The following is a 25,024-nucleotide window of genomic DNA, read 5'->3' on the forward strand; positions in this document are numbered from 1 at the left end:
CGCAATAAGTGTGAGGTATCATATCGCATAGGATACCAAAGATCATTTCATCACAGTATTGCAACTCATTTTCAAATTTAATTCATTTGTAAACTAAATACTCTTTAAAATTTTGAGAACATAAGAGAAATCATGAAATTCAAGAATTTGATAAAGAAATATATATAAGGATGCAAATACAGTGGAAATTCTTTTAGTTTGAAAATATTTTAAGAAGAAATCACTCACAATCAATTAGCTTTCTTGTCTAAATCCTTAGCTGAAGCTTCCTTGCACTTTCTTGCAATTTCTTGTTGAAAATCCAAGCTTAGGCTACTTTAAAATCAATTTGTAAGTTCTTCAGCTCGTTAGGTAATTACAAGGTAAAATAATCTTTTAATCTTGTCGGATTCCTTTTATTTATAGACTTTTCCAGTGAGATTATCCATGTTGGAATGATTACCTTTGTCCGGTGGTGAGCTTCATCCAATACTAGCTCGCCATTTAGCTTAAATCACCACCTTATTCTAAATTCAGTTAACAGCAAAGTCAAATTAACTCACCAGCCTTCTTACACAAGGATGATGTCAACTACTTTATAGTCAAGGATGCTCACATTGCTTTCCATCTCATCGAGTAACTCTTCTTACCGCGTAATTGTAAACGCCTTACACATTGCTTCACAACACTTCCAGTCACCAACTTTCATTACACAACAGTCTCATCACATAGCCAGCTCTTGTCGCGTGCAATCTTATCACGTAGTTTAGACATGATCAGGGCCTTACACCTAAAGTATTGCTCGTAAAAGACAAACTAAACATAATGAAGTTTTGTCAAAAGGGGGAGTTTTTTACGTTTTTTACAAATATTATCTTTTTTAATTATTTTATATAAAAAGGGAAATATCTTCCAAATTTTTAGGGATACTTGTCGTTCCTCAGTTGGTGGCTCTTTCTCTCACAAAAAGATATTTCAATTACTTCATCAACAAGTTTATTTTCTCTCACATGAAGGTTTTTTAGAGAAGATATTTTTCATACTTCATCAACGAGACTTCTCAAGAACCTTGGCCATGAATCTTTAAACATTATTTTATTTTCCTATTCTGGTTTCAAGTTATCCAATCTCTATCTATTGAAAGGAAAATTCATTTCTTTCTCAATGTAGCAAATGCTTAGAAGAATCTTTATGAAGGTAAGTTTTTACCTTCATAAACAAGTATCTTCATGAAGAATATTTGACTTCTTCAATTATTCAAATCAGGGAGAGCTTGAAGTTATATAAGGATAAGAGATTTAAAGAAGACTTTGATGATTGAAAATGAGTTCAGGGGAGTCTGACAATCTTCATTAGATCCAAATTACAATACATGGGAAGCCTAATTGTTTTTAGTTAATAAGAAAACTAAAAAGAGTACTAAATCTAGAGGGATGTCTTCTAAATTAATGAAGTGTGTTCATTATTATTACTCGTTTAAATCTTAATAAAATATATATATTTGAGTTGTTAAAACTCTCTAGAAGTAGGTGGATTTTCACCGAACTAAGTAGTCAAAGTTACAATATTATTTTGTCTTTATGTTCCTTTAGCTATCTCACCACCTTAAAATAAACTATTTTACTTTTTCACATCTGAATTTTTGGAATAAACACAAAAATTAAAAGAAGGCAATAAAAATAATTTGGGTAGAAAACTTACAAGTAAGAGAAAAACCACAAATAACAAAAAAAAAAAAAGAATTTAATTAGAGTTAACATAGTGCTTAAACTTAAAGTATTTATAAATGAGACATTTGTAAATAAAGAAGAGTGATCAAATTTCGTAAAAAATAACCGACGTAGAGTAAAACTCGACATGTTTGAAGCTAAATCACAATAAAATATTGTTTATGATTGATAAGAAGCAGGAAATGAAGGAAGAAAAGAAAAGAAAATGGTTGTAATGAAAATTAAATTGAATACAAAAAGATTTTTGGAGGAAGAAAAAAGGGGAAGAATTGAAGTATTAATATTTGAATATCACGAAACCTAAAGCTAAACCCAAAGTCGTTTCATTTCAACTTCCAATCCGATAACGACTCTTTATATCACTTTAATAACTGCCCTTGCCCGTGCCCCTACCTCCCCTGCCCCACACTCTTAGGTATTTTACGAATTTGCCCTCTACCCAAGAAAATTCAACCGTCAAAAACATAACCTATACCCTCCTATTCTATTTTCCTCTTTAAAACAATTAATTATCAATTATTAATTAATTTTATATTTTTCTTTTTTTTTCCTTTTTCTTTTAAAAAAAAATGAAGTTAATTAATTAATTAATTAAATTTAAAAATAAAAAAAAACCACAAAACAAAAACGTTTTATCTTTCTTTTTCCTAACTGTTGCTTAAAGCCACGCTCTTCTCTTCTCTTCCTCTTAAATCTCTCTCACATCTCTCTAACTCACCACCCCCTTCTTCCTCCCTCATGGATTATTGCACCTCTCCCTCCGCCACCCACCACCGCACCTCCTCCGCCTCCTCTCCCGACGCCGCCGTTCTTAAGGCTCTCCTCCTTGTTCAATCCGACGCTCTCGATTCCAAGTTCCAAGGCGCCTCTGAAATTCGCCGACTCACCAAAACCTCCCAACGCTGCCGCCGTCACCTCTCTCAATCAATCCCCCATCTCGTCTCCATGCTCCACCGCCTTCACTCCCCTGAATCCCACCTCGAGGCCGCTCTCCTTGCTCTTCTCAACCTTGCCGTTAAGGATGAAAAGTAATTAATTCCCTCCTAGATCTCTTTTGCCTTCTATTTCACTTGATTCCTTTTCATTCTTTTTTAAATTTTGATTGACTTTACTCTTTCCGTTTACTTTAATCTTTTTTTTTTTTTTAATTAGTTTCGCTTTTTTATTTGTTTCATCAAATCAGCGATACCCCATGAGGTTTTATGGCTAGTTATATTATTTTCTTACTTTTGTTTGGCCGGTGAGAATAAGGGAATGTAAAATGTAAAAAAAGTAGACGGAGGAGGAGGAGGAGGAAGATGGGGAAGAAAATCTATCTCACAAGAAATTTAAATGTGTTGATTGGCCAATTAAATAGAGATATGCTTTCTTGGATTCCCTTAAGATGACGATTTTCTTTTATATTGACTATGTTTTTTGAATTGATAAAGAATTTGCTAGCTCTATATTTGTGTTTGTCCTGTTGGGCTTCGTTTATTCTATTGTTAATTATACTGTTGTTATTTTGTGGCTTTAGTTGTTGGAGGCTTCCCCTTTTCCCCCCCTTTTTTTTTTATTTTTGCAATGTGGTTGGCATGGCACGAGGTGGTTGAGGTCTTCAAAAGAAATGGATAATGTGTTTATTTTGTCTGTTTTCTATTTGAAATGAAAGTCTCCAGATATTTTCATTCTTCATGATTTAAGGTCCATGGGAAATATGTTGTTATTAGTATATATGATATTTCTCTTAGTTACTACTTTTTGATGTGATGTGGGATGATCTGTTTTTGAGTGATTTGAAGAAACATTATTTGAAGGTTTCGTAGAAAAGGTATTCAACGTATAGACTCAATCTTTCGAAATTGAAACATGATTTTCTTTATAACTGGTTTGTTACTCTGTTGATTTTCGTATTATCTCCTCTGCTCTTTCATTAGCTTGTTTATACCTTACAGGAACCTCCCCTCCCCATTTGACTGCACTCTTGCTAACTAAACTCATTGGCCTACATATAATTGGCTCCTCCATCCGTACATGCACGCTGACTGTATCTTGCACATGTGCTATTTCGCTGTTCTTTACTTGTTCCTTGCACATGATATTGCCCTGTCTTGTTCCTTCTATAGCAGTTTTGAAAATTTTCCTAGAAAGTTTTGGTCTAAATTTCAGTTTGTGGAACTCCTGTTCACATCATGTTTTAAACTGTTTCAGTACCATGAATGATACTGTTTGCTGAAGGAAGAATATAGCTGTAGTGATTTTTGTGTTAGGTAATGTAATGAGATTTGATTTTGTTAATTTAATGGCATCTGTTTCTTTAGTTTGTTCGTGGTAGGTTTCTGATAATTGATTCCATGTGTAACACTGACTTTTAGTACCAATCCTTCATATATTAATTTATTGTAATAATATGCCTACAGGAATAAGATCAAGATTGTAGAAGCTGGTGCCTTGGGACCAATAATTGGTTTTCTTCAGTCAGAGAGTTTGATACTACAGGAGAATGCAACTGCTTCTTTACTCACTCTATCTGCTTCTACTGTCAATAAGCCATTAATAAGTGCTGCCGGTGCCATTCCTCTCCTTGTGGAGATTCTTAGATGTGGAAGCCCACAAGCAAAGGCAGATGCTGTAATGGCCCTTTCCAATCTTTCAACACTTCCACATAATCTTAGCATCATTCTAGATTCAAACCCAGTCCCTGCAATAGTTAGTCTATTGAAAACTTGTAAAAAATCTTCAAAAACTGCTGAAAAATGCTGCTCACTGATTGAATACTTAGTTGGTTTTGATGAAGGCAGAATAGCATTGACATCTGAAGAAGGTGGAGTTCTTGCTGTTGTCGAAGTACTCGAGAATGGCTCTCTTCAAAGTCGTGATCATGCTGTTGGTGCACTATTGACAATGTGTGAGAGTGACCGGTGCAAATACAGAGAACCTATCTTGGGAGAAGGGGTAATCCCAGGCCTTCTTGAACTTACTGTCCAAGGGACACCTAAATCCCAGTCAAAGGCTAAAACCCTCCTAAGGCTATTAAGAGACTCTCCATATCCAAGATCTGAACTTCAAGCAGACACAATCGAGAACATTGTTTGTAACATTATCTCTCAAATTGATGGAGACGATGATCAATCTAGTAAAGCAAAGAAGATGCTGGCAGAGATGGTGCAAGTAAGTATGGAACAAAGCTTGAGGCATTTACAAAGAAGGGCTCTGGTATGCACACCCACTGAAATGCCTATTAATACATGCACCTCTGAAGTTTCTTCAAAGTAATAAAATTTGTACTTAGCTTTGTCCATGGAGTTTGTAACATAAACTTCTATAGTTGTTACTGTTAGAGAACAGGATCATAAAATAAGATGAATAGGAAAACAAGCCAGTCCAGGCAGGTAGTGGGAGTGTCGGGAGACTGGTAAAATGTCAATAAAACTGGGAATGGGATCTGTACGAGGCTTAAATCATACTCTTTTTTTCTTTCCTTTTTGCTTGTTTTGTATATCTTCTGTGTATTACATTAAAGAAATAGTGAAGTTTATAAGTGTTCGTCCCCTTCTGATTGTTACGTGTCCTTCTCTTATGGTACATAAATATTGAGTTGTTTGGCCCTTATTAAATCAACTTCAATAGTGTTATTACTGAAGTTTGCACATGTATCAGTGACTTTATTTTTATTTTCTCAATTTCTTGTAGAGATCTTCATCTTATAACTTTCCGCACCCAGCCTTTCTAACTCTAACATATTAACTATGTACTTCATAACTCAATTCAACATCTCTTGGACATGTTGTATGATACAATGGAGAAACTAGTGTCATTTTCTCATGGGTTTATGTGAGTTTGAATTGTCATGTCTGTGATATTTATGAATTATTAGAAGGGTACTAACTTTAGCTTCTTCATGTGCATGTACATAGCATAAAGCCAAAGTACTCGATGATCACAAGGCAAAAGAAAGGTAATCAGGAAAGAAGGATAAGGAAACTAGGAATAGGTTCTTTCCTTGGGTTACAAGTGATTTTTGTGCAACTCTTGCCTTGGATACCCTTTCTATCCATACCTTGTTTGAAGGAGAAAGAGGAAATGAATCTTCATTCTAACTTGCTATCACTACACATATGCACACACGTGTCTAAAAGTAGAAGGCACATCCCTTTTTTTAACCTCATTTACGTAAAGCTAGAATGATTGGGCAAGGACCATTTAGTCCTTCAGTAATTTCAAGAAACATAGTGCTCTCAGATTACGCTCATATCAATGAGAAAGGCTTCAAGTTGTTTTCACTCTGTGCTCAAGTTTTTCAATTTTTTTTTTATTTCGTGAGTGGGTCAACTTGCATGCTCCTCGACCAATTTAACGGGACAATTCACTCGATCTTACTAATCCTACTCGAATGCTTAACCATAAACTAAGATCAATGGCAAAGGACAATTTAGTCCTAAAGTAATTTTGATAAACATAATGCTCTCAAACTATGCTCATATCAATAAGAGGCTTAAAAGTACCTTCACTCTGCTCTCTAAGTTTCTCGAGTTTTTGAAGAATATTTGTGTTTGGTCCCTAAATTTTAAAACACATTTTTGTTAGACTTCAAAATTTTTAGAATATAAACATTTGGTTTGGATTTATTAAAAATAGATTGAAAAGATCCTTAAGGTGTTCTTTTTCTCATTTTAAATTTTAAAAACTCTTTTCGTAAATATGTTAAAAGCAACAATAAAAAAATTTCAAAGTGAGATTCTTAACATGTCCCCGGATCATGATAGTGCTTCTATGGATTAACCAACTTGATTGGATCTCAACTTCATTTGAATGTACTGTAATTTGGATTTAATAAGTTCTAATATAATATTTAATAGCATATGGTTCCATCTTAAAACCAGTAGGCAATGAAAGAATTAACTCATTTATCTTATAACAAATACGAGTCATCCGTGATTTTTCAATATCTCAACTCAACAATCACCTTTTAAAACTTATATTTTTAAAAGCTTGAAGACTAAAAAGATAATATTTAAAATTATAGAATCAAATGCATCTATTTTAAAACTTGTCTGGACTAAAAATGTATATTTAGTATATATTTTGAGAACTCAGAGACTAGACGTAAAAAAAAAAGAAATTTTCCGTAAAGGTTAATAATGTTTTAATTTTAAAGAAAATAGTTTTGAGAATTAGTTTGAAAATGCATTTAAAAATGTACTGGAAGGAGTATAAAAAATATTACCAAAATGCATAACCACATAATATAAAAGAAGAGAGAAATGAAATGAATGGAAATGTGGAACAAATTAAAAAGAAAGATGTAGATGAACCCCCAGCAACGTAAATAATATTTGACGGTCTTGGAAGAATATCTTTATTCTTTCATAGTTTCATATAAAGCAAAGTTGTAATAAATATTTGACCACACACCAACACAATAAAGTAAGTAAGTAGTAAAGCAAATATAAAGAGTTAAAAGGGATAAGAACCAATTGTGAAAACTTACACTTCCTAACTCAATATGACCTTCCTTGGGTTGGTTTCGTTACTATTCTAAATTTTAATACAATTACAATTACGCGTGTCATAACTTCCATGCACGTATGGTTAAATTCAAAAATATATATTTGTATATACTAATCATTCATTCAAACATTACTCCGTACTTAAAGTCATTACTTATTCTCTATACATCAATGATTTTTGTTATGTTTATTTTGACTTTTCAAGTGTTCAATTCTTTTTAAAAAAATATTTTATGTGTTTATGAAATAAGTTTGACTTAGTTCAAACCTTCGAAATCAAAATTTAAAAAATTAATTTTTTAGTATTTAATTTTGGATAATTTATATAAATGTAACAAATCCAAAAATATTTGTTTTATTACTTCTCCTTCTTCATATTCTCACTTCTTCTCTTTTGTTGTTTCTTTATTTCATCTTCTAGAATTTCTTCCTTCTTCATCTCTCATCTTCTTTTTCTCTTCTTGATATAATATATAAATGATATTGGTATAGGATCTAAAAGTTCATGTATCAATATCTAAACGATCAGTTGTCTATCCCTGATACATAGAGATAGACCACTATCACTACTAGATCATTATATTTAGATTTTGTACAACATCGTTTATACGGCATACACGATCGTTTAGATTGAGTACAAGGGTACAAGATTGTTTAAAGTAGATACAAGAGTGCAAAATCGTTTAGACTGGATACAAGAGTGCAAGATCGTCTAGAGCAGGTACGAGGGTACAAGATTGTTTGGATTGGGTATAAAATCATTTTTTTATACACGTGACTGGTTAATCGTAGGCTATTTTTGTTATTTCATGTTGTCGGGTGGTTGATTTTTTCCTTTTTCAAAATTGTTCTATATGATATAAATATTTTCGCGCTTTATTCTATATTTGAAAAAATCCCTTTAGCTTTTAATCACTTCCTAATTTTGAAAGCCAAAGAAAACAGGCTCCCAATCTCTCACACTATAATTATTGTATTTCTAAGAAGAAAAAAAAAACTTTTTCTATCCTTAGGAACCCTTCTTTAATCACAATATGCGAGGGTCGAGGAACCAACAAACTTATACTTTAAATTGATAGTACAAGTTCATGATATTTGAGCACTAGAGTGATAAACCGGCAATGAAATTAACTAATATCGCTTTGTTTTATTTACAAAACTATTTCTTTGATTTCTTTTTTTTGCCTTTTCTACCCTTGTTATTTCTCCTTATTTTATCTCTTTTTTTAAAAAGAAATTGTATATCATGTTAAAAGATGGATTAAATACTAATAGTGATTGTGTTATTCAATTTGGTTGCTATATTTTAAAAACATTCATCCTGATCTTATATTATCAAATGTGGTTCATTTAGTCTTTACTTTGAAAATCCTTATCCTAATTCTTATACTTTTAAAAAATGACCATTTTCACCATTTCATTTTTAAGCGGCCAAATGGTTAATGACCAAAATTAAAATTAGTAAAAGAATCAAAATGAATTAAAATGATGTAATATTTAAAAGTATATGTATAAGAAAAGTAGGAGTAATAACCATATGTAAATAAGGTTCTAAATCCATGAATAGTTGACATATCTCTTTCTTTTCGGCCTAACCCCAATTGAATCCACATACCATTTAAATCACTTAACCTATATATTTGTTGGTAGAATGAGTCCAACCAAAAGCCTGCACGTCAAGCATATATTTAACCATAAAACAACAAGTATTAAAACACCTCACAATAACAAATTAATTTGACGTACTTATCTATTTTCTTTGTTGTCAAACATAATTTTACAAAAATGCATTCTACACAGATCACACTAACACAAAAGGTTACTACGAATGGACGAAATGCATAGTTTTAAAGGGCAAAAAAAAGAGAAAAGAGATGAGTATTTTAAAGTTGATATCTACTTTTAGTTAGTGGTGATGATTAAGATATGTTGTTAGTAATACTTTGAAGGGTCCAAGCAAACCCACAATTATATACAAAAGAAAAAGGTAAGAAAAAAAAAAGAGGAAAAGAGAGGTTGAGAAATAATGTTTAATGGGTTACCAAACCAACTTTCCAAATCACCAACCAAACAAATGATTGCACATCAATTCTCTTCCCCGTGAAGCAATGCCCCTAATGCTCTCTTTTTAATTCATTTGCTTTTCATTCAACATAAAACTACTCTTAACTTTTTCCTTTTCATTACTTTTTCTATTTTTCTATTCATTATTCTTTGTTAATTCACACTTTAAAATGTATTTGTTCAAATAACTCCAAAGCTTCAATAACGAGTTAATTGTCAACATCACTGGCAAAAGTTTATCAAATATCTATGTTGATTTAATAAAGACCCAAAACTAGTAAAAAAAAATTATATTAATTAGAAGAAAAATAATACAATAAGTTTTGGTTCATCTAAAAGATAGTTCTTTATTGGGCCAGATGGAAACTTTGGTTCATTAGCCCATGGGCTCCTAACCCAAATCGTTTCAAGGCCCACTAGGCCTACACCTACCTTTTTGAGTTGACCCAACCATATATATGGAAATTGATTAGTTTAATTTAGTTTTTTTTTCAAATGATTATATTTTTAAATGTTTAATTTAAAAAATAAGTTATTTTAGAAAACCTAAAATGTTTGGAAGATACTAAAAATACATTTTGAAGTGTATTTAAAAAAAAATAAGAAAAAGAGTTTAAACAAAAATAAGTTTATTAAAAAAACATTTTTTTTTTAAGATTCACACAAGTTTAAATTGAATATAAATTTTTACAAATATTCTAAACTATAAATTATTTTGTTAGTTACGAATTCGTATAATTTTTGGACAATACTCACCTTATAATCATTATTAATTATATATTATATTTGTAATCATATTTAAATTATTTTCTTATTCAATTTTATTTTATTATGATTTTCATAACTTCCTTATATAAATGTGTATCTTTATTATGATAATATTTTGAGAATAACTCGTCGGTGTTCGCTAATATAGGGAATGAGGCTGGTCACGTGCACATGGCCTAGGGCCTTGCCCATGCTCACCTCACAGAAGGGCGTGCGCTGCGTGCTAACCTCGCAATGAGGTTGTCGCGCATGTCCTCGTCGCCTACTAACCTCTTTTCGTAAGTCACGCGCAGAGTTTGAGTGTATGCCTTGTCGCTCAGCTGTGCCATGACCTTGCCGCAAACCTCTCAACAACACATAATAAGCTCTATGACCAAAATGTCAAGCTCATCTTCCCTAGCATGCATGACATTGACCCACAACCCAGAACAACATTTTTTGTCTAGAATATATGATCCAACGTTGAAAATTCATAACTCTTTTGATAAAAATTTCTTCTAGAAAGTTGCTCTAATATGACTTAAATGTCTTATCTCAAAATTTCAGAACCAAATTAAAAAAACGAGTCTTGTAGCTTACTTGGAATGCATCTTGCTCAGATTCACTCGAGAAATGACCTTCTCACTTTCTCTTGATCAAAACGTAAACCTACTTGAATAAAAAATGCACAATATCCCTCACTCACAAACTAGACACAATTTTTGAACTTTCAAGACCAATTTGAGTAAAAATGTTCGAGTGATGTGTGAGAAACTTCTTACTGAAATTAGCTATTTATAGAAAGCCTTACATGAAATTATCTTGACACTTCAACCTTGCTTAATCCACCCTTAAACCTCCTTAAGACACCTCAAACTATCTTTCCACCTCAAAATGCATGTTAATAATACCAAGACACTTGGATTAACTTTAAACCTCTTGTTTTAAGCTTGTCACATGCATGTCCAAAACGCATAGCTAACCTCAGCTTAGTCCATCTCGCAGAGCCTTTCTTCTCGTCCATATTAACCTCTTAAGCCTTTTTGTAAAGTCATCCAAACACCCAGATAACCTCTAAATCCTTCTTCCTCGTCGACCTTAAATACCCAAAGCCCCTTACTAATCTCGAAGTCTTCTCGCATAGCAACCTTATCACCCAAAGACATCCATTTGGAGGTTCTTCAAGCCTAGTCACAAGTCAAAAATAACCTCTGAACACATGATGCATTACCTAAAACACTCAACCTTAAACGCAAGCTAAACCCTTTAAAAGTTATTTTCCTTCCCTTGGCAGCCTAACAAACATCATTTAGAGGTTATATAGCCCCTTTAACCGCCCACACTAACTTTTAAACACCCAATGTGTCATTCTTTGATACCTAGTCAATTTTTCCAACTTTTCTCTTTCTCTAAAGCTTAAACCTCAAATTCCTTGGTTTCCAAATATTTTAACTTCATTTTTCACCTAAATCTCATTTTCTCTTATCCTTAATAAATTCCAAGCACAATCTCATTTTCTCTTATCCTTAATAAATTCCAAGCACATCAACATGAATTTAACCATCGAACCAAACATGTGTTTAATCAAAAATATTTTCCAGGTACTTTTTAAATAAAGTGGCTCCATGTTCTTTGGGTTAAAAACTGCCTAATTCATAACATTTTCTTACACAAATCAGTTTTTTTTTCTTCTGAACGTTGCATTTTTATTAAAAAATGTAAGTTACATACCTTGTCCCCCACGTTTAATCATACAAAACAGTAACCTAAACAATACCTTGTTTAGGCCGTTTAATTTGAAAATGGTTAGGAGATTTTGTTTTCTATTTAACGAAATACCAAAGTTTGATGTTAGGTAAAAAATTACACACCACACATTCAAATACATTTCAATACAACTTGCCTAGATTCGCACAAGCTTAGTCTCACAATTCTCCAAATAGTACATACATAATTAACAATGCACTTTCTTGGAATGCACTTTCTTGGGGCGAGTTATATGTAGACGATTTCACTTATTGTCTCGTTTTTGTTTACATTGGGTTCTAGAAGAAGAAATATTATTTTCAAACACGGAATCATTAGAATTTTTAAAATACGCGCATGGTTGTTCTCACATACTAGCAAGACGCGTACTTCAGCCAGTTGTTAGTCGTTACTATGCAATGATATCAGAAAACATTGCTACAATACTAACTGTTTTCACTGTGTCCCAACGACAGTTGCTGATGATGTTGGACATAACTATTGAACGACAATAAGAGGATGTCACATACACATTAAAACGAACTATTGAACGACAATAACGAACTATTGAACGACAATAAGAGCATGCCACATACACATTAAGACACTAGGCATAGAATTAAGCAACTTGCATATTTCCATATGATCCATGAGCGACCTAGTATGTCGTTAAAGTGCTGGAATGGGCAAACAAAAAAACTTTTTCCATTCTATGCCACTTACTAAGGACTACTACTGGATTGGTGTTGACGGAAATCGTCGATGTCGAGGAGATAGGTGACGATCTTTCTGCACATACTAGTGCACGGAATGAAGAATCGAGTCGTCAAAAGGGATTTGGTGCAGGTCCGATGAAACAATTTCCCGATATTTCAACCTCGTATTGTTGGCTGTGCTACGCTAATTACATGACAAGTTACTGAAGAAACCACAACCAGTAACAAACGCATACGCATGCATAGATCCACGTTGGAGTTATATCGAGGTTGGCTTCTTAGATATACTTCGTAAATCTTTATCTTTATCATGAAGTCCTACTACTGCAATCTACAATTTTTTTAACTCTGCAGAATTACCGTAGGTTATTGGACAGGACTTACATAAGATGTCAACCTAGAAATTTTTATAGTACTGGATGAACTTAAGTCTACCAAACAGTATAACTTACTTCTTTTTCTAGTTTAGAGTTGAAATTTATCAAACACAAATAAACCTCGTTTTACGACTCATTTCTTTTTAGAAACACAATTAGGTGTAATTATTTAAAAGACACTACAATACTCTTAGCTAGGCTGACAAATGCCCATTATATTTTTCTTTCTGATTTCATTATGCAATTTTTCTTTACTTTGATTTATGTTCTCTTCCACAAATTTGATCATTTTCAAACTGTAATTTTCTCCTGCTCGATGCCAACCTAAGAACATATTTGGGATTGATGGTTGAAGTGATAAAAATAAAAAAAGATTTGGTAAATCTGATTTTTTCAAGTTGGTAATCATATTCATTTTCATAAATTTAAAAATGGTTTTGAATTATTATGTTTGGTTTCAAAAGTGATGTTAGCATTTGTTGTGATTCTGTGAAGCTAAATTCAGATCAACCATCAGCCCTCCTGAAAGCTCTCTGCATGCATTTAGTAAAGCAACCAAAAATGAGTTATTTTTGTTACTTTTTAACTCCTATAATGCTTGTTAGAGAGGGAGTTACTTTGTTAAAATAGAGGCAATTAAATAACAGTATTCATTATCGTAGTTTAAAAGGAAGCTTAGGAGAACAAAAAAATGAAGTAGAGAACACTTATCTGTATTTGGCTTTGAATCATCTTCATCTAAAAGAATCTGTTGAAAAAAGGTGGTTGGAGAATTTGAAAAGTGGATGTATTCTTCTCATTCTCTTCATCATCACCTTCTTCTATGACTAATCTCATTTGTTCTTCACAAATTTCTTTGCTGAAACCATCATCGTCCCTTTTCCGTCTCTTGGGCAACATGCAAAAGCAAAGAAGGAGAATCAAAATGGTAAATGGTTCTGTGTAAGACAAAGAAAAGATGTTAATAAGAGAGGGTGAAATTCGTGGAGTGTTAATGTCCACACACGCGTCCCTAAGCTCAACTTTTCAGAAAAGGAAGAATATATAGTCTACTTTTCACAAGATAATTACCAAATTACTCAAATAAAAGATATTTTCTTTGCATTTGTGTCTTTTTCAATATTTTCAGAATCTACCAATGAAAAAAAAAGATTTCATGTACTTCTTTTGTTTTAAATATTTTAGATTTCTTTTTTGTTAATTTTTGCATCTTAGGAGAATAAAAATTTGGTGTTTTAATTTTCATATATCATAAAATAAAATAAAAGACTTTCTTTTCCATTTTTGTATTGTGGGAGAATATTTTTCACATGTTTTATAAAATAAAAATAAAAGATTCCTTTTTTCTTTGTTTGAGAGAATACAAGTTTTAATGCTCAATCTCTTTTTGCACGAAAAAATTATATTTAATCTACATTATGGAAGGAATCTAATTATGTTAAATATTTTAAAATCAGTCAAATAATCCACAGTTAATTTTATTTTATTTGTTCCTTCTAAATTTGATTTAATTCTTTTTCTTCTAATTAGAGTTTAAAAAATCCATAAATTTGAGGTTGATGGACACAATTCTCACACAATACAATAGAGATAAAAAAACCTAGCCCATGAACACTTTCTCCCTACACCTCTCCCTCTACCATAAATACCTCAAAATCCTAACCCATTTTCTTTCTTTCCTCATTCACCAAACCCTAAACCATCCTATTCTTTTTTACCCATATCCTATTTCACTTCCCACCCATATTTTCTTCCTCTTTCACAACAATTTTCTTTCACATAATTCAATTTCCTCATCTTCCACTTCCGCTATTTCAAGTAAGTATTACTATTATTGTTATTGTTGATATCTAATACATGTTTCATATATATTCTTTCTGTAAAACTTGTTTGAAAATTGATTTTTATGGGTTTATTTGCATGCACAATATTAAATTTTGTGAACTTTCATTCATATTGATTTAGGTACCTCAAAATATTTTTTATGTCGTTAGAATATTATTGTTTCCTTATTTTTAGTAAATCTTGTTTTTACTATTTCATGATATTCAGTATATGATTTTGATTTTGATTTAATTTAGTATTTGATTGCATTTATCCAAGAGTAAAAACTTTTTCAATGACAGAATCTTAAGAACTCAGGAACTCGAGATGGCGCTGCTTGGACTTTCGAGGTAGAAATCAATATCTTGGAATGCCAAGATTTGATGTTAATATGTTTTCTTCTAAATCAAGTTTTAATAAGAAAAACTTTTACATATGTATTTAATTCTTATAAAGAAATATACATTGGATGAAATGATGCATTATTCAAAAGTCCTTTAAAAAGCATTTATTTCCTAAAAAAACAAAATATTTCTTAAATAATAACAAACCTATAGAAAATTGGATTCCATGCATAAAAAAAATTCAAAACATAGTTTTTCTTATAAAGATTTTCCCCTATTATTCTCAATAAATAAATGAAATTAAAAATGATACCATAAATAATCATTTTCTTAAAAAAGTTCACAATTTTTTTTCACACCTTTCTAGGGTGTTTGACACCCACGTTCGGAATCAATATCTTGGAAATTTCCTTAATTGAGTGCAGAAATTGGTAATGTGTTTTTTTTATAAAGGGTAAAATCTAAATTTATCATGTATAAAATATTTAATTAATTTTTTAAATATTTTGTACATATAATTTAATTTCTTAATTTATTGATTTTCACGATAATAATATAAAAACAAAAACGATTAACATTCAATAACAATAATTTTGATTGTAGTTGCATTAACATAAATGATCTAATTAGGATTATTACAAACTATTTATAAAATATAACAAGTTATGTAATCGGATGAAGTTTCAGTTAACCAAAATATGACCCACACGGGTGACAATTCTTTAAATAAAATAAACGTCAATAAATAGGATAAAAAATTAATTAAAAATGTCTAAAAACAAAATACTAAAAAAAGTGATACATAAACGCGAAATCAGAACTATGTCCCCATATGACATGTCACAAACCCTACCTGTCACTTGTCAACTTTTTAGATCTTCTATCATTGCTTGAAATATTAAACAGAAGAAAGAGTGAGTAGATAAAATATATCCAGTAATGGATCCACTACAAGTCTCGCTAGGTGCTCTTAACTTCCCATTAAGATTTCGTGAGGAGGTACCCAAAACTATCGTGTGCCCGATGGAACACACACAATCTAGTGATCCTAAAGGAACCCTCTCATCTATCGGTGAACCCAAAGAAACACCTATGATATCGGGCTGTTACTATTGTGTGCTCGACGAAACACATGCAAACTAGTGATCCCAAAGGAACACTCTCATCTATTAGTGATTCGAAGGAAAACCTATGACATCAGGTTGTAGTGATCTCGTCGGACCACTCATAAACATAAACAATATGACAGACTGGTGGTCTCGTCGAACTCACACAATCATAAATTTGTGAAAAGGTGGTGATCATGAGGGACACCCATATGAGTACAACCTTAATAGACAAAGTTAATAGAACACTCATCCATATATTAATCATAACATCCTTAATCACGTGATTAATATATCATGTATCATAAACATATCAGTCACATTACGCAAGCATCTTAACTATATCAATGCATAATGGAAAATACATGCAAGCTCTTAAAATTTTATTCGAATTAGGTTCAGTAGTAGAATCTCTTACTTGAGAGATTAGCTAATAAAATACTCCTTAGCTGATAATAAAAATTCTCAAACTAATTCAATCCAAAAATTGAGGTTGAAACCAATTCAACCATGATTGGAAGAATTCATCATTTAAATCTCATTTGCCGAAGGGACCTTCCCTATATGATTTAGATTTTTTATATTATTCCATATATGATTGTTTAGATTTGGATAGCCAAATCTAAACGATTTTTATCAAGATTTTTTGGTACGCGAATGTCGCCACGTGTCTGAGACGACGCGGAGCGGCCGACGTCCTCAAAAGAGTTAGCTTTAAAAGAAAATAGGAGTCGCCACCAATCTTTTTTACGATGTGCTTGGACAATGAAATAAAGTAAACAATTTAAAAAAAATGGCCTGCGAAAAATAGAGTTGAGTTCGGGAGTCATTTATGTGTGGGGAAGGTATTAGCACCACAACACCCATTTGGAAAAATGGTAGCCAAATTTTAAATCTTGAATTGAAAATATTTGTTTATTTATTATAAAACTAATGTCTTATTTCACCCCTCAGTACTCCGATATTTGAAGCAATGATCTCATAAAATAAGTGGAATAATATTCCATTAATTAGACTATATATTGAAGGAAAGTTTCTCACCTTAAGAAAATGAAAAATTATTATAATTTCTCAAAATCTATCATACGCTAGTTTTTTAATAAAGATTTTTTTAAACATTGATTAAATTCATTTTTTATTGTGATCAAATCTCGGACTTTCAAAGATATTGAGCTCTCACCTCAAGAATCTTGAAATAACGGACTCCTACAAAGTTCTAGTTTCTATCGTAGGATTTTATTTAAAGAAAACGGTTAAATTATTAGAAAATATTGATTTAAGAAATCTTATGAAATCATAGATAAAATTTTGAAGGTTTTGAAAAGCATAAATTTTTTTAATAACATTATAGACAAATTTGTTAAATGATTAAAAAGAATTTATATTTTAAAACATAAAATCATTTAAAAAGAATTTATATTTTAAAACATAAAAGAATTTTAAATTGGTAATAACCATCATTGTTATGATAGTAATGTGAATAAGTAAAGAAAAGGAAACGTAATAACAAATAAATAAAATAAGAAAAGAAAAAGAATGAATAAATAATGAAAGAAAAATGATAGAATAATCATAATAAAAATAAAACCAATAATAACAAGGAGAAGAAGAACAGAACCATAATAGTAATAAAATAAAATATACCTATAATAAAAAAATGATGATAATAATAATAATGATAAAATTTTCCCTATCCTCATTTTTTCCCTCTATATTTTAGAGAAAAGAAAATAAAGGCTAAGAGTTGAGATTTTAAAAAAAGTAATGAAATAGGGATAAATAAAAAAACCAACATTTTTCTTATGTCGTTTTCTTTCTCCCTATATTTTAGAGAGAAGAAAAGGACTAAAGAATTTCTTTTAAAATGATGATAAAAGAAAAAAAATAGTAAAAAATACTAAAATTTTCATACATTTTCTTTTCTTTCTCTTTTATCTTTTAAAAAGAGATGAAAACAAAAATAAGGATTCAAATCCTAAAAAAATTACTGTTTGTATGAGGTGCGGATCCTTTAGAGCTCTAAATAATAAAAAAAATTCTAAGCAGACTCTCTAAAGAACTTTTTTTCTCTAAGAAACTTTCTTCAAAAAATTTTTGTATGAAATTCTCCTCATTTTTTCAAATGACAAAGGTATCTATTTATAGACTCGAGGTGTACCAAGAAAAAAATAATAAAAATCAAAATCAAAATTTGATATTATTAATAAAGTAAATTTCATTTTTCTAAAATAAATAAATTAAATGTGATATCTTGAGATTTTGTGAAAAATTAATTAACAAATTAAATGGATATTAAAAGATTTTTTTTGTTTAAAATTAATTTTCTCTTTTTTCTAAAATGATATAAAATAAGTCAAAGATTTTATTAATTTATTTTTTTTCCTAAAATGATTAGAAATAAGTTTTTAAAAAATATTTTATTTAAAAATAAATAATTTCTTTGATATTAAAAGATTTCATTTAAAATAAATGGATTTGTTTTTATTTCTTAAAATAATAAAAATGAGATATTATGCTATTACTAAATTTTTACACTTTTAAAACAAATAAATAAAAAGTTTAGTCATTATTACTAATATTAGTATTTTAAAAAAATATATATGTAGGATAAAAATAGGTGGTTACAACAAACATTTTAGGTTTGACACACGATTAATTTAATTGTTTATATTTGGATATTTTGCAAGAATTTTTTGGTATGCTATTATTTATATTTGACACACGATCGTTTAAATTTGATTGTTTAAATTATGGTAGCCAAATATGAATGATTTTTTAAAAGATTTTTTTGGTACGCTATTGTTTAGATTTCACACGCTTCGTTTACATTTGACACACGATCATTTGGATTTGGCACGCGATCGTTTAGATTTGATTGTTTAAATTAAGGTAGCAAAATCGCAATGAATTTTTTTCACGATTTTAAAAAACCAAATAATAGTGTGAAAAAATAGCATGATCTTGAACCAAATAACATTTTGAAAAAAATATAAAAAAAAATTACCAAAGAAGAAAAAGATGATGGAAAGGAAAAGACAACAAACTTTCAAAAGAAGACAAAAAGATACATCAAAATAGTGCTAGTTGATTAGAGTTACTTCGGAAACAAAAAAGGTAAAATAGATTTTTTTTTATTCTATCAATTCCAATAAAATGCAACGAGATCTAGTATGAATTGGCGATCAGAACGTATATTGATAGAATTTCTAAGAGGATCTCGAAAAATCAGCGATTTCTGCTGGGTCTTTATCCTTTTTTTAGGTTCATTAGGGATTGGAAGGAAAAGAAAAATTGTAGAAGAAAGAATATGAAAAGAAATGACAAATGGAAATATTTTTAAAAAATTTGCACTAAGAGAGGAAAAAATGATAGAAGGAAAAAATATCACACAACAAAAAAAGAAAAAAATCGCAGAAGAAGAGAAGAGAATAGAAGAAAGACGATGATAAGGAATGACAAATCTATTTTTTTTTTTTAAATGGTAAATTCCATATGCTTTTTCATTTTGCATGGGTCGTAAATATTTTGCCCGTTTGTTATATTTATGATAGTTAACTATATATCAATATATATTTTTATTCTCATCCTCTTTTCCTTAATCAATTTCTTAAATTCACAAAATCTCAGGCATTTATACTCATTAATAATAGGGAAATTTTCAAAAATACCAAATTTACAAAATATTTACAACCTATAGCAAATTCTATTTCTGATAGTCATTGATATACTATAGTGATAGAAGACTATCAGTGATAGAATCCAAAATTTTGTTATAACATGTAAATATTTTAATTTATTTTGCTATTTTTTAAAAATGTCTCTTAATAATAATAATAATTTATTATTATTATTATTATTATTCTCTCACCAAAATATATAATACATATATATTTATTTAACCCATTATTCTTTCTTAATTAAATATATCATATTTTCTCGACCAATCAAATCAACCATCTCTCTCCCCATGGATTATCTTATTTTCCGAACAATGATAATTATATTCCATCATATAATTAACTTTACTTTTTCATAATTGTCAAAAATAGCAAATTTGACAAAATATTTACGAGCTATAGCAAAATTTCATATTCTATCGATAACAAACATTTAAAAATGCCCCTTAATTATTTATACAAAACCAAATAATTAATATCATATTCCACAATATCCAAATTCTTAATTAAATATATATACACTTTAATTAATTCCATACCACCAAAACCAACTTTTCCTTCCAAGATTCTAAATTAACTCAAATCCTCGGTTCTTTTACTTAACCAAATCTACTCCAATAAATCAGTTATTTAAAAGTATCATAAATTCCAACTTGAATTATCTTCTCGCACAATGCACACTTCCCTTTCACCTCTCCTGCTCTCCCTTGCGCGTCTCCTCCAGCGTCTTAGCTCTCCGTTGTCTCCTTCGTCGTCTCCGAAGTCTCTTCCTTTGTCTCAACTTTGTCCATCTTCTCTAGCATCTCAGATCCAACTTAGACCTAGTTTGTTTCGTCTGTCTCCTTCGACATCTCAGATCCAACCCGAGATGTGTCTATTTGTCACCTCTAGAGGTCGATCTCATATATCAATCCCTCCTCCATCTCCAATCTCTGACTCTTCTTTGTCTCTGAGACCTGTCCGTTCGTCTCCTTTGCAGGCCGATCTCCTATCTCCAATCTCCTCCGCAGGTACATTAGCTTTCAAGTTCTTTGATAGTTTTTAAATAAATTTTAATTGTAGCATAGTTCTATTTTGATAATTTGTTGAGTTCACTTAATAGCGTAGCTTGTGATTTTTTTAAGACAGTAGCATAAATATTATAGGTTGGCAGTAGCATAATTCTATTTTGAGTTTGTTGAGACATTAGCATAAATTTTGAAGGTTGGCAGTAGCATAATTCTATTTTGAGTTTGTTGAGACAGTGGCATAAATATTGAAATATTTACAGTATACTTTTCAGACAATAGCATAATTCTATTGACTTTATGATTTCATTGTTGGTTGTCTTGTTGTGATTCTATTGAGTTTGTGATTTGATTGTTGGTTGTCTTGACCTTAGTTTTTATATTCAAATAACAATTTTGAACTTTTGTAACCATTAAAAACTAGTAAATGAAAACAAAAAACTATACAATCCAACCTAACCCAATCCATATTTTACGAGTTGGGTTGGAAACTAAATTCGGGTTATTCGGGTTGCTAACCCAAATAACCCGAAAATATGGGTTGTTGGCTTTTTGGCCCTTAATATCAAATTAATTTATTTTAATTATTCAATTAATTTATGTTTTGATGATAACAAATCTGATTTTTTATTGACAATTTTATTAATTTGAATAGACCATATCGTAGAGCTTGGAAAAATGATTCTAACGCCTCTTGAATCACCCAAATCGAAGTTCAAATGAAGAAAATATTGCTAAAAGAAGGTTAACGGAAAAATACCCGAGATGGTGACGTGGCGACCAAGCATTCAATTTGAACCAATTAGAGAAAGCCACTTAGAGCAATGAAGGAGTAACAAATGTGGCTTTTTGTTATGTTTTATTGGCTTTTATAAAGAAAATGAATTTAAAAGGAAAATGATTTTAATATTATTATTTTTTCTTGTGTCTAACGGCTAGTTTTTTAAAAGATGGTGAAGTTGCTTTATTGATTTCTTTTTAAACAAAGTATTTTGAAAAGACATATTATTATATTATTATTTGTATTGTGTCTAACGGCTAATTAAGTTTAAATCTCAACCATTCATTTTTCTTTTACTTATATCTAATGACCCAAATGATTTTGAATTTATCTTTCCTCTCTTTTTAAATACTTCACATTTACACAAGATCAGAAAAAATCTTTACAATCCTCAAAAAATGCAAAAAACCAACATTGTTATTCTCTCTAAAGCTTCCAATTTTTATTCTTTTCATCTTATTCTTGAGAGCTTCTTATTATATTGTGAGGATTAAATTTGTGAGCTTCAAATTGTATACTCACTCTTTTAGAGAGTTTTTCTTTTGCGTGATTTAAAAACTTCAACATATTGTAACGGTTGGATCCTAACCCGTGGAAAGGATCGGGTTTGCTCTTGAACCCGAAAAAGGAGCAAGAATCGGTTCGGCTCAAATCCGTGGAAAGAGTCCAAAGAAGATTTTCAATCAAAATCCCAAGAGGTGCTTGGGAAAGTGGATGTAGGTTGAGTTTAACCGAACCACTATAAAATTACGGTGTCTTCTTCTCTAACTCTTTTCTAATTATTTTTTAATTTAATTTTAGTTACATATTCTTATTGGTTGAGTTTGATTGCATACTTCCATTCATATCTTTTTATCAATCTTGTTATTTAACAAAGTTTACAAAGTTCTTTATTTAAATTTTAGAAAATATCTAATTAGTTGATTTTACTTTTTATTTGTCAAAAAGTTTATTTAAACCCTATTCACCCCCCTCTAGGGTTGCCATACCGATCCAACATGGGTTGGGTTGAAAATGTCGCCCAACCCAACCCACCCCTAGTGGCCAATGCTTCGAAAAGTTTATCAAACATTTGTAGGAGTAAGAAACCATTGAAAATTGATTCCTCACCTGAAAATGGGCCAAGTTTAGGCAATTTTGGTGTTGGTCCCAAGAAAAGACCAATGATGATGCCCCAAAGTTCGTTTTGATTTTGGAGTCCAAAGTGGTCCTTCAACGGTTTCTTTGTTTTGATTTGGTCTTGAGCTTTAATTTTTTTATTTAGAGATTTTGGAACCAAGGACATGCATCTATATTTGTGTAAAGGTCTCCCTTACACACTTACTCAAAGCATTGGTTAGTAAGGGAGCTTTTTAGCAGAGTACTGATGTGCGAACCACAAGTATTAAAAGGTTGTCAATGCTTCTAAAGTTAATCAAATTTTGGCAAGAGTAAGAAACCATTGAAAATCAATTCCTTGCCTAAAAGTGGGCCAAGTTTAAGCAGTTTTGATGTTGGTTCCAAGAAAAGGCCAATGTCGATACCCCAAATTCATGTTTGATTTTGGGGTCCAAAGTGGTCCTCCAACAATTTATTTGTTTTGTTTCAATTCTAAGTCTTTCTGATTAAGAGATTTTGGAACTAAGGACATGCGTCTATATTCGTGGAAAGGTCCCTCACACATTCACTTGAAACATCGATAGGGAATTAAGCTTCTTAGTGTAAGGGTGCGAACCAAAAAACGATCGAGAAGTACCCAATGATTCAAAAAGTTGACCAAACTTTGGCAAGAATAAGAGACCACCGAAAATCAATGCCCCACCTAAAAATGGGTCGAGTTTAAGCCGTTCTTATGTTGATTCTAGGAAAGGCAAATAACGATGACTCAAACTCAGTTTTGATTTTGGGCTCCAAAGTGATCTTTCAACAATTTGTTTGTTTTGCTTAGTCTTAAGCCTTTCTAATTCAAGCTATTCTAGATCGAAGAACATGTGTCTATATTCGTCGAAAGGTCCCTTACAGATTCACTCAAAGCATCGTTTTGGTCGTAAGTCTTTTTTATTCAAAAATTCTAGAACCAGGACACATGTCTATGTTCGTGGAAAGGTCCCTTACACATTCACTAGAAGCATCGATTGGGAAGAGAGCTTCTTAGTGGAGTACCGATATACAAACCAAAACAATTGAAATGTGACAAATGCTTTGAAAAGTTGACCAAACTTTAGCAAGAGTAAGAAACCACCGAAAATCAATTTCTCATGTGAAAATTCATCAAATGGAATCATTTGAACTTTATTCCCATCTACTCATGTTAGAACACACTAATTTGTCAAAATTTTGAATTTTGTTTTTGTTTGTGGGATGTTATAGGGTACCTTTTACTTTTCCAACTATCTCTAAAAGGATTGTTGAATTAGTATTGAAGGAGCATGAATATTGTTAATTAATTAGTTTTCTAATGGCCGGTTTGTAGCTTTGATTTACTGTCTTTGGGGCCTTGACATTTTTGTTTAAGAATTATTTTGAAGGAAGGTGTAGTTTTTCTTGTACAACTATTCGTTGGAATATCTTATAATGACTCTATCTAGAAACTATATTGGATATAACAGCCATAATTTGAGAGTGGATTTTGTATCTTGTGGATGTTAGTTGCATATTTGATCAGTTACTACTTTCTATATTATGAATCACAAATTATAAACTCATGTTTCAAAATTACGTTTGCAGCAATGCAGGGAAGATCGAGGAACCTGAGTGAAGATGAAAACATCTAAGAGTAAACGTTCTTTTCTCGCTCATTCCCTTCTAATTTTTGTTTTATGACTTTGTTAAGTGAATTATCTCTCACTACTTGTTTGTTTTTGCTGGAACTTTCGTTTTCTAAATCTTGGTATTTACATGTTTTATGAGGCAGAATCCCTCCCTCTCCCAATGTATTCTTATGATTTTGAATACTTTGTTTGGTTAGAACATACACTAAAAGTATATGGAGGGAACTAGATACTTATATTTTGATACTAGAAATAAATTGAATGATTCATTTATATTTTATATAGATATAATAGAATTGTTAATTCTATTATTAATTTTAGACAGGTACAATATAAACTGGATTTGTTGTCAGAAAATACAGATGTGTATGATAGATGATACACTTAAATAAAAGTAAAGAAATTAATTGATTGGTACAATAATTGCAATTAAAAAAGAGGGAGAGAAATAAAAAAAAGAAATGTTAACAGTTGATAGCCATTATAATATTTAAGAAAGGACGAGAAAAGAATGCCAACATAGCACACACGGGACAAAAGAAATACCAAAATATTCATGTAGAAAAGAAGAAACACTCATACATATCTACCAGAATATATTATTCCTTACGAGCATTTTATTTAAAATAGAGATCAAAACACCAACCTTTTCCAACACAATTAATTATGAACCTAAGTCTCCAAGCA

General features: G+C 30.8%; 2 protein-coding genes and 1 long non-coding RNA gene across 3 annotated transcripts; all 3 read left to right on the plus strand.

The window, feature by feature from the left end:
- The first annotated feature begins 2,372 nt into the window (after window positions 1-2,372).
- LOC101214634 (U-box domain-containing protein 2) lies at window positions 2,373-5,331 on the plus strand. The gene is made up of 2 exons (XM_004140257.3): window positions 2,373-2,737; window positions 4,109-5,331. The coding sequence occupies exons 1-2, from the start codon at window positions 2,448-2,450 to the stop codon at window positions 4,962-4,964; spliced, it is 1,146 nt and encodes a 381-aa protein (XP_004140305.1). The 5' UTR covers window positions 2,373-2,447; the 3' UTR covers window positions 4,965-5,331.
- Window positions 5,332-14,437: 9,106 nt separating this feature from the next.
- Window positions 14,438-15,106, plus strand: LOC105435504. The gene is made up of 2 exons (XR_004216636.1): window positions 14,438-14,666; window positions 14,975-15,106. It is a non-coding gene; the product is annotated as an uncharacterized LOC105435504 (long non-coding RNA).
- Window positions 15,107-19,948: 4,842 nt separating this feature from the next.
- On the plus strand, window positions 19,949-24,617 carry LOC116403806. The gene is made up of 2 exons (XM_031885380.1): window positions 19,949-20,809; window positions 24,294-24,617. Exons 1-2 carry the CDS (start codon window positions 20,473-20,475, stop codon window positions 24,338-24,340), a joined length of 384 nt encoding a protein of 127 aa, XP_031741240.1. The 5' UTR covers window positions 19,949-20,472; the 3' UTR covers window positions 24,341-24,617.
- The last annotated feature ends 407 nt before the right edge of the window (window positions 24,618-25,024 follow it).

Source organism: Cucumis sativus, chromosome 5 (genome assembly GCF_000004075.3).
Source record: "Cucumis sativus cultivar 9930 chromosome 5, Cucumber_9930_V3, whole genome shotgun sequence".
NCBI lineage: Eukaryota > Viridiplantae > Streptophyta > Magnoliopsida > Cucurbitales > Cucurbitaceae > Cucumis > Cucumis sativus.

Excerpts from the sequence above, each read along its gene's own strand:
- LOC116403806 (XM_031885380.1), top strand. The coding sequence starts at position 20,473 with ATGCACACTTCCCTTTCACCTCTCCTGCTCTCCCTTGCGCGTCTCCTC. Across the intron at positions 20,810-24,293 it reads ATCTCCAATCTCCTCCGCAG|CAATGCAGGGAAGATCGAGG; the intron begins GTACATTAGCTT and ends TTACGTTTGCAG.
- LOC101214634 (XM_004140257.3), top strand. The coding sequence starts at position 2,448 with ATGGATTATTGCACCTCTCCCTCCGCCACCCACCACCGCACCTCCTCC. Across the intron at positions 2,738-4,108 it reads CTTGCCGTTAAGGATGAAAA|GAATAAGATCAAGATTGTAG; the intron begins GTAATTAATTCC and ends ATATGCCTACAG.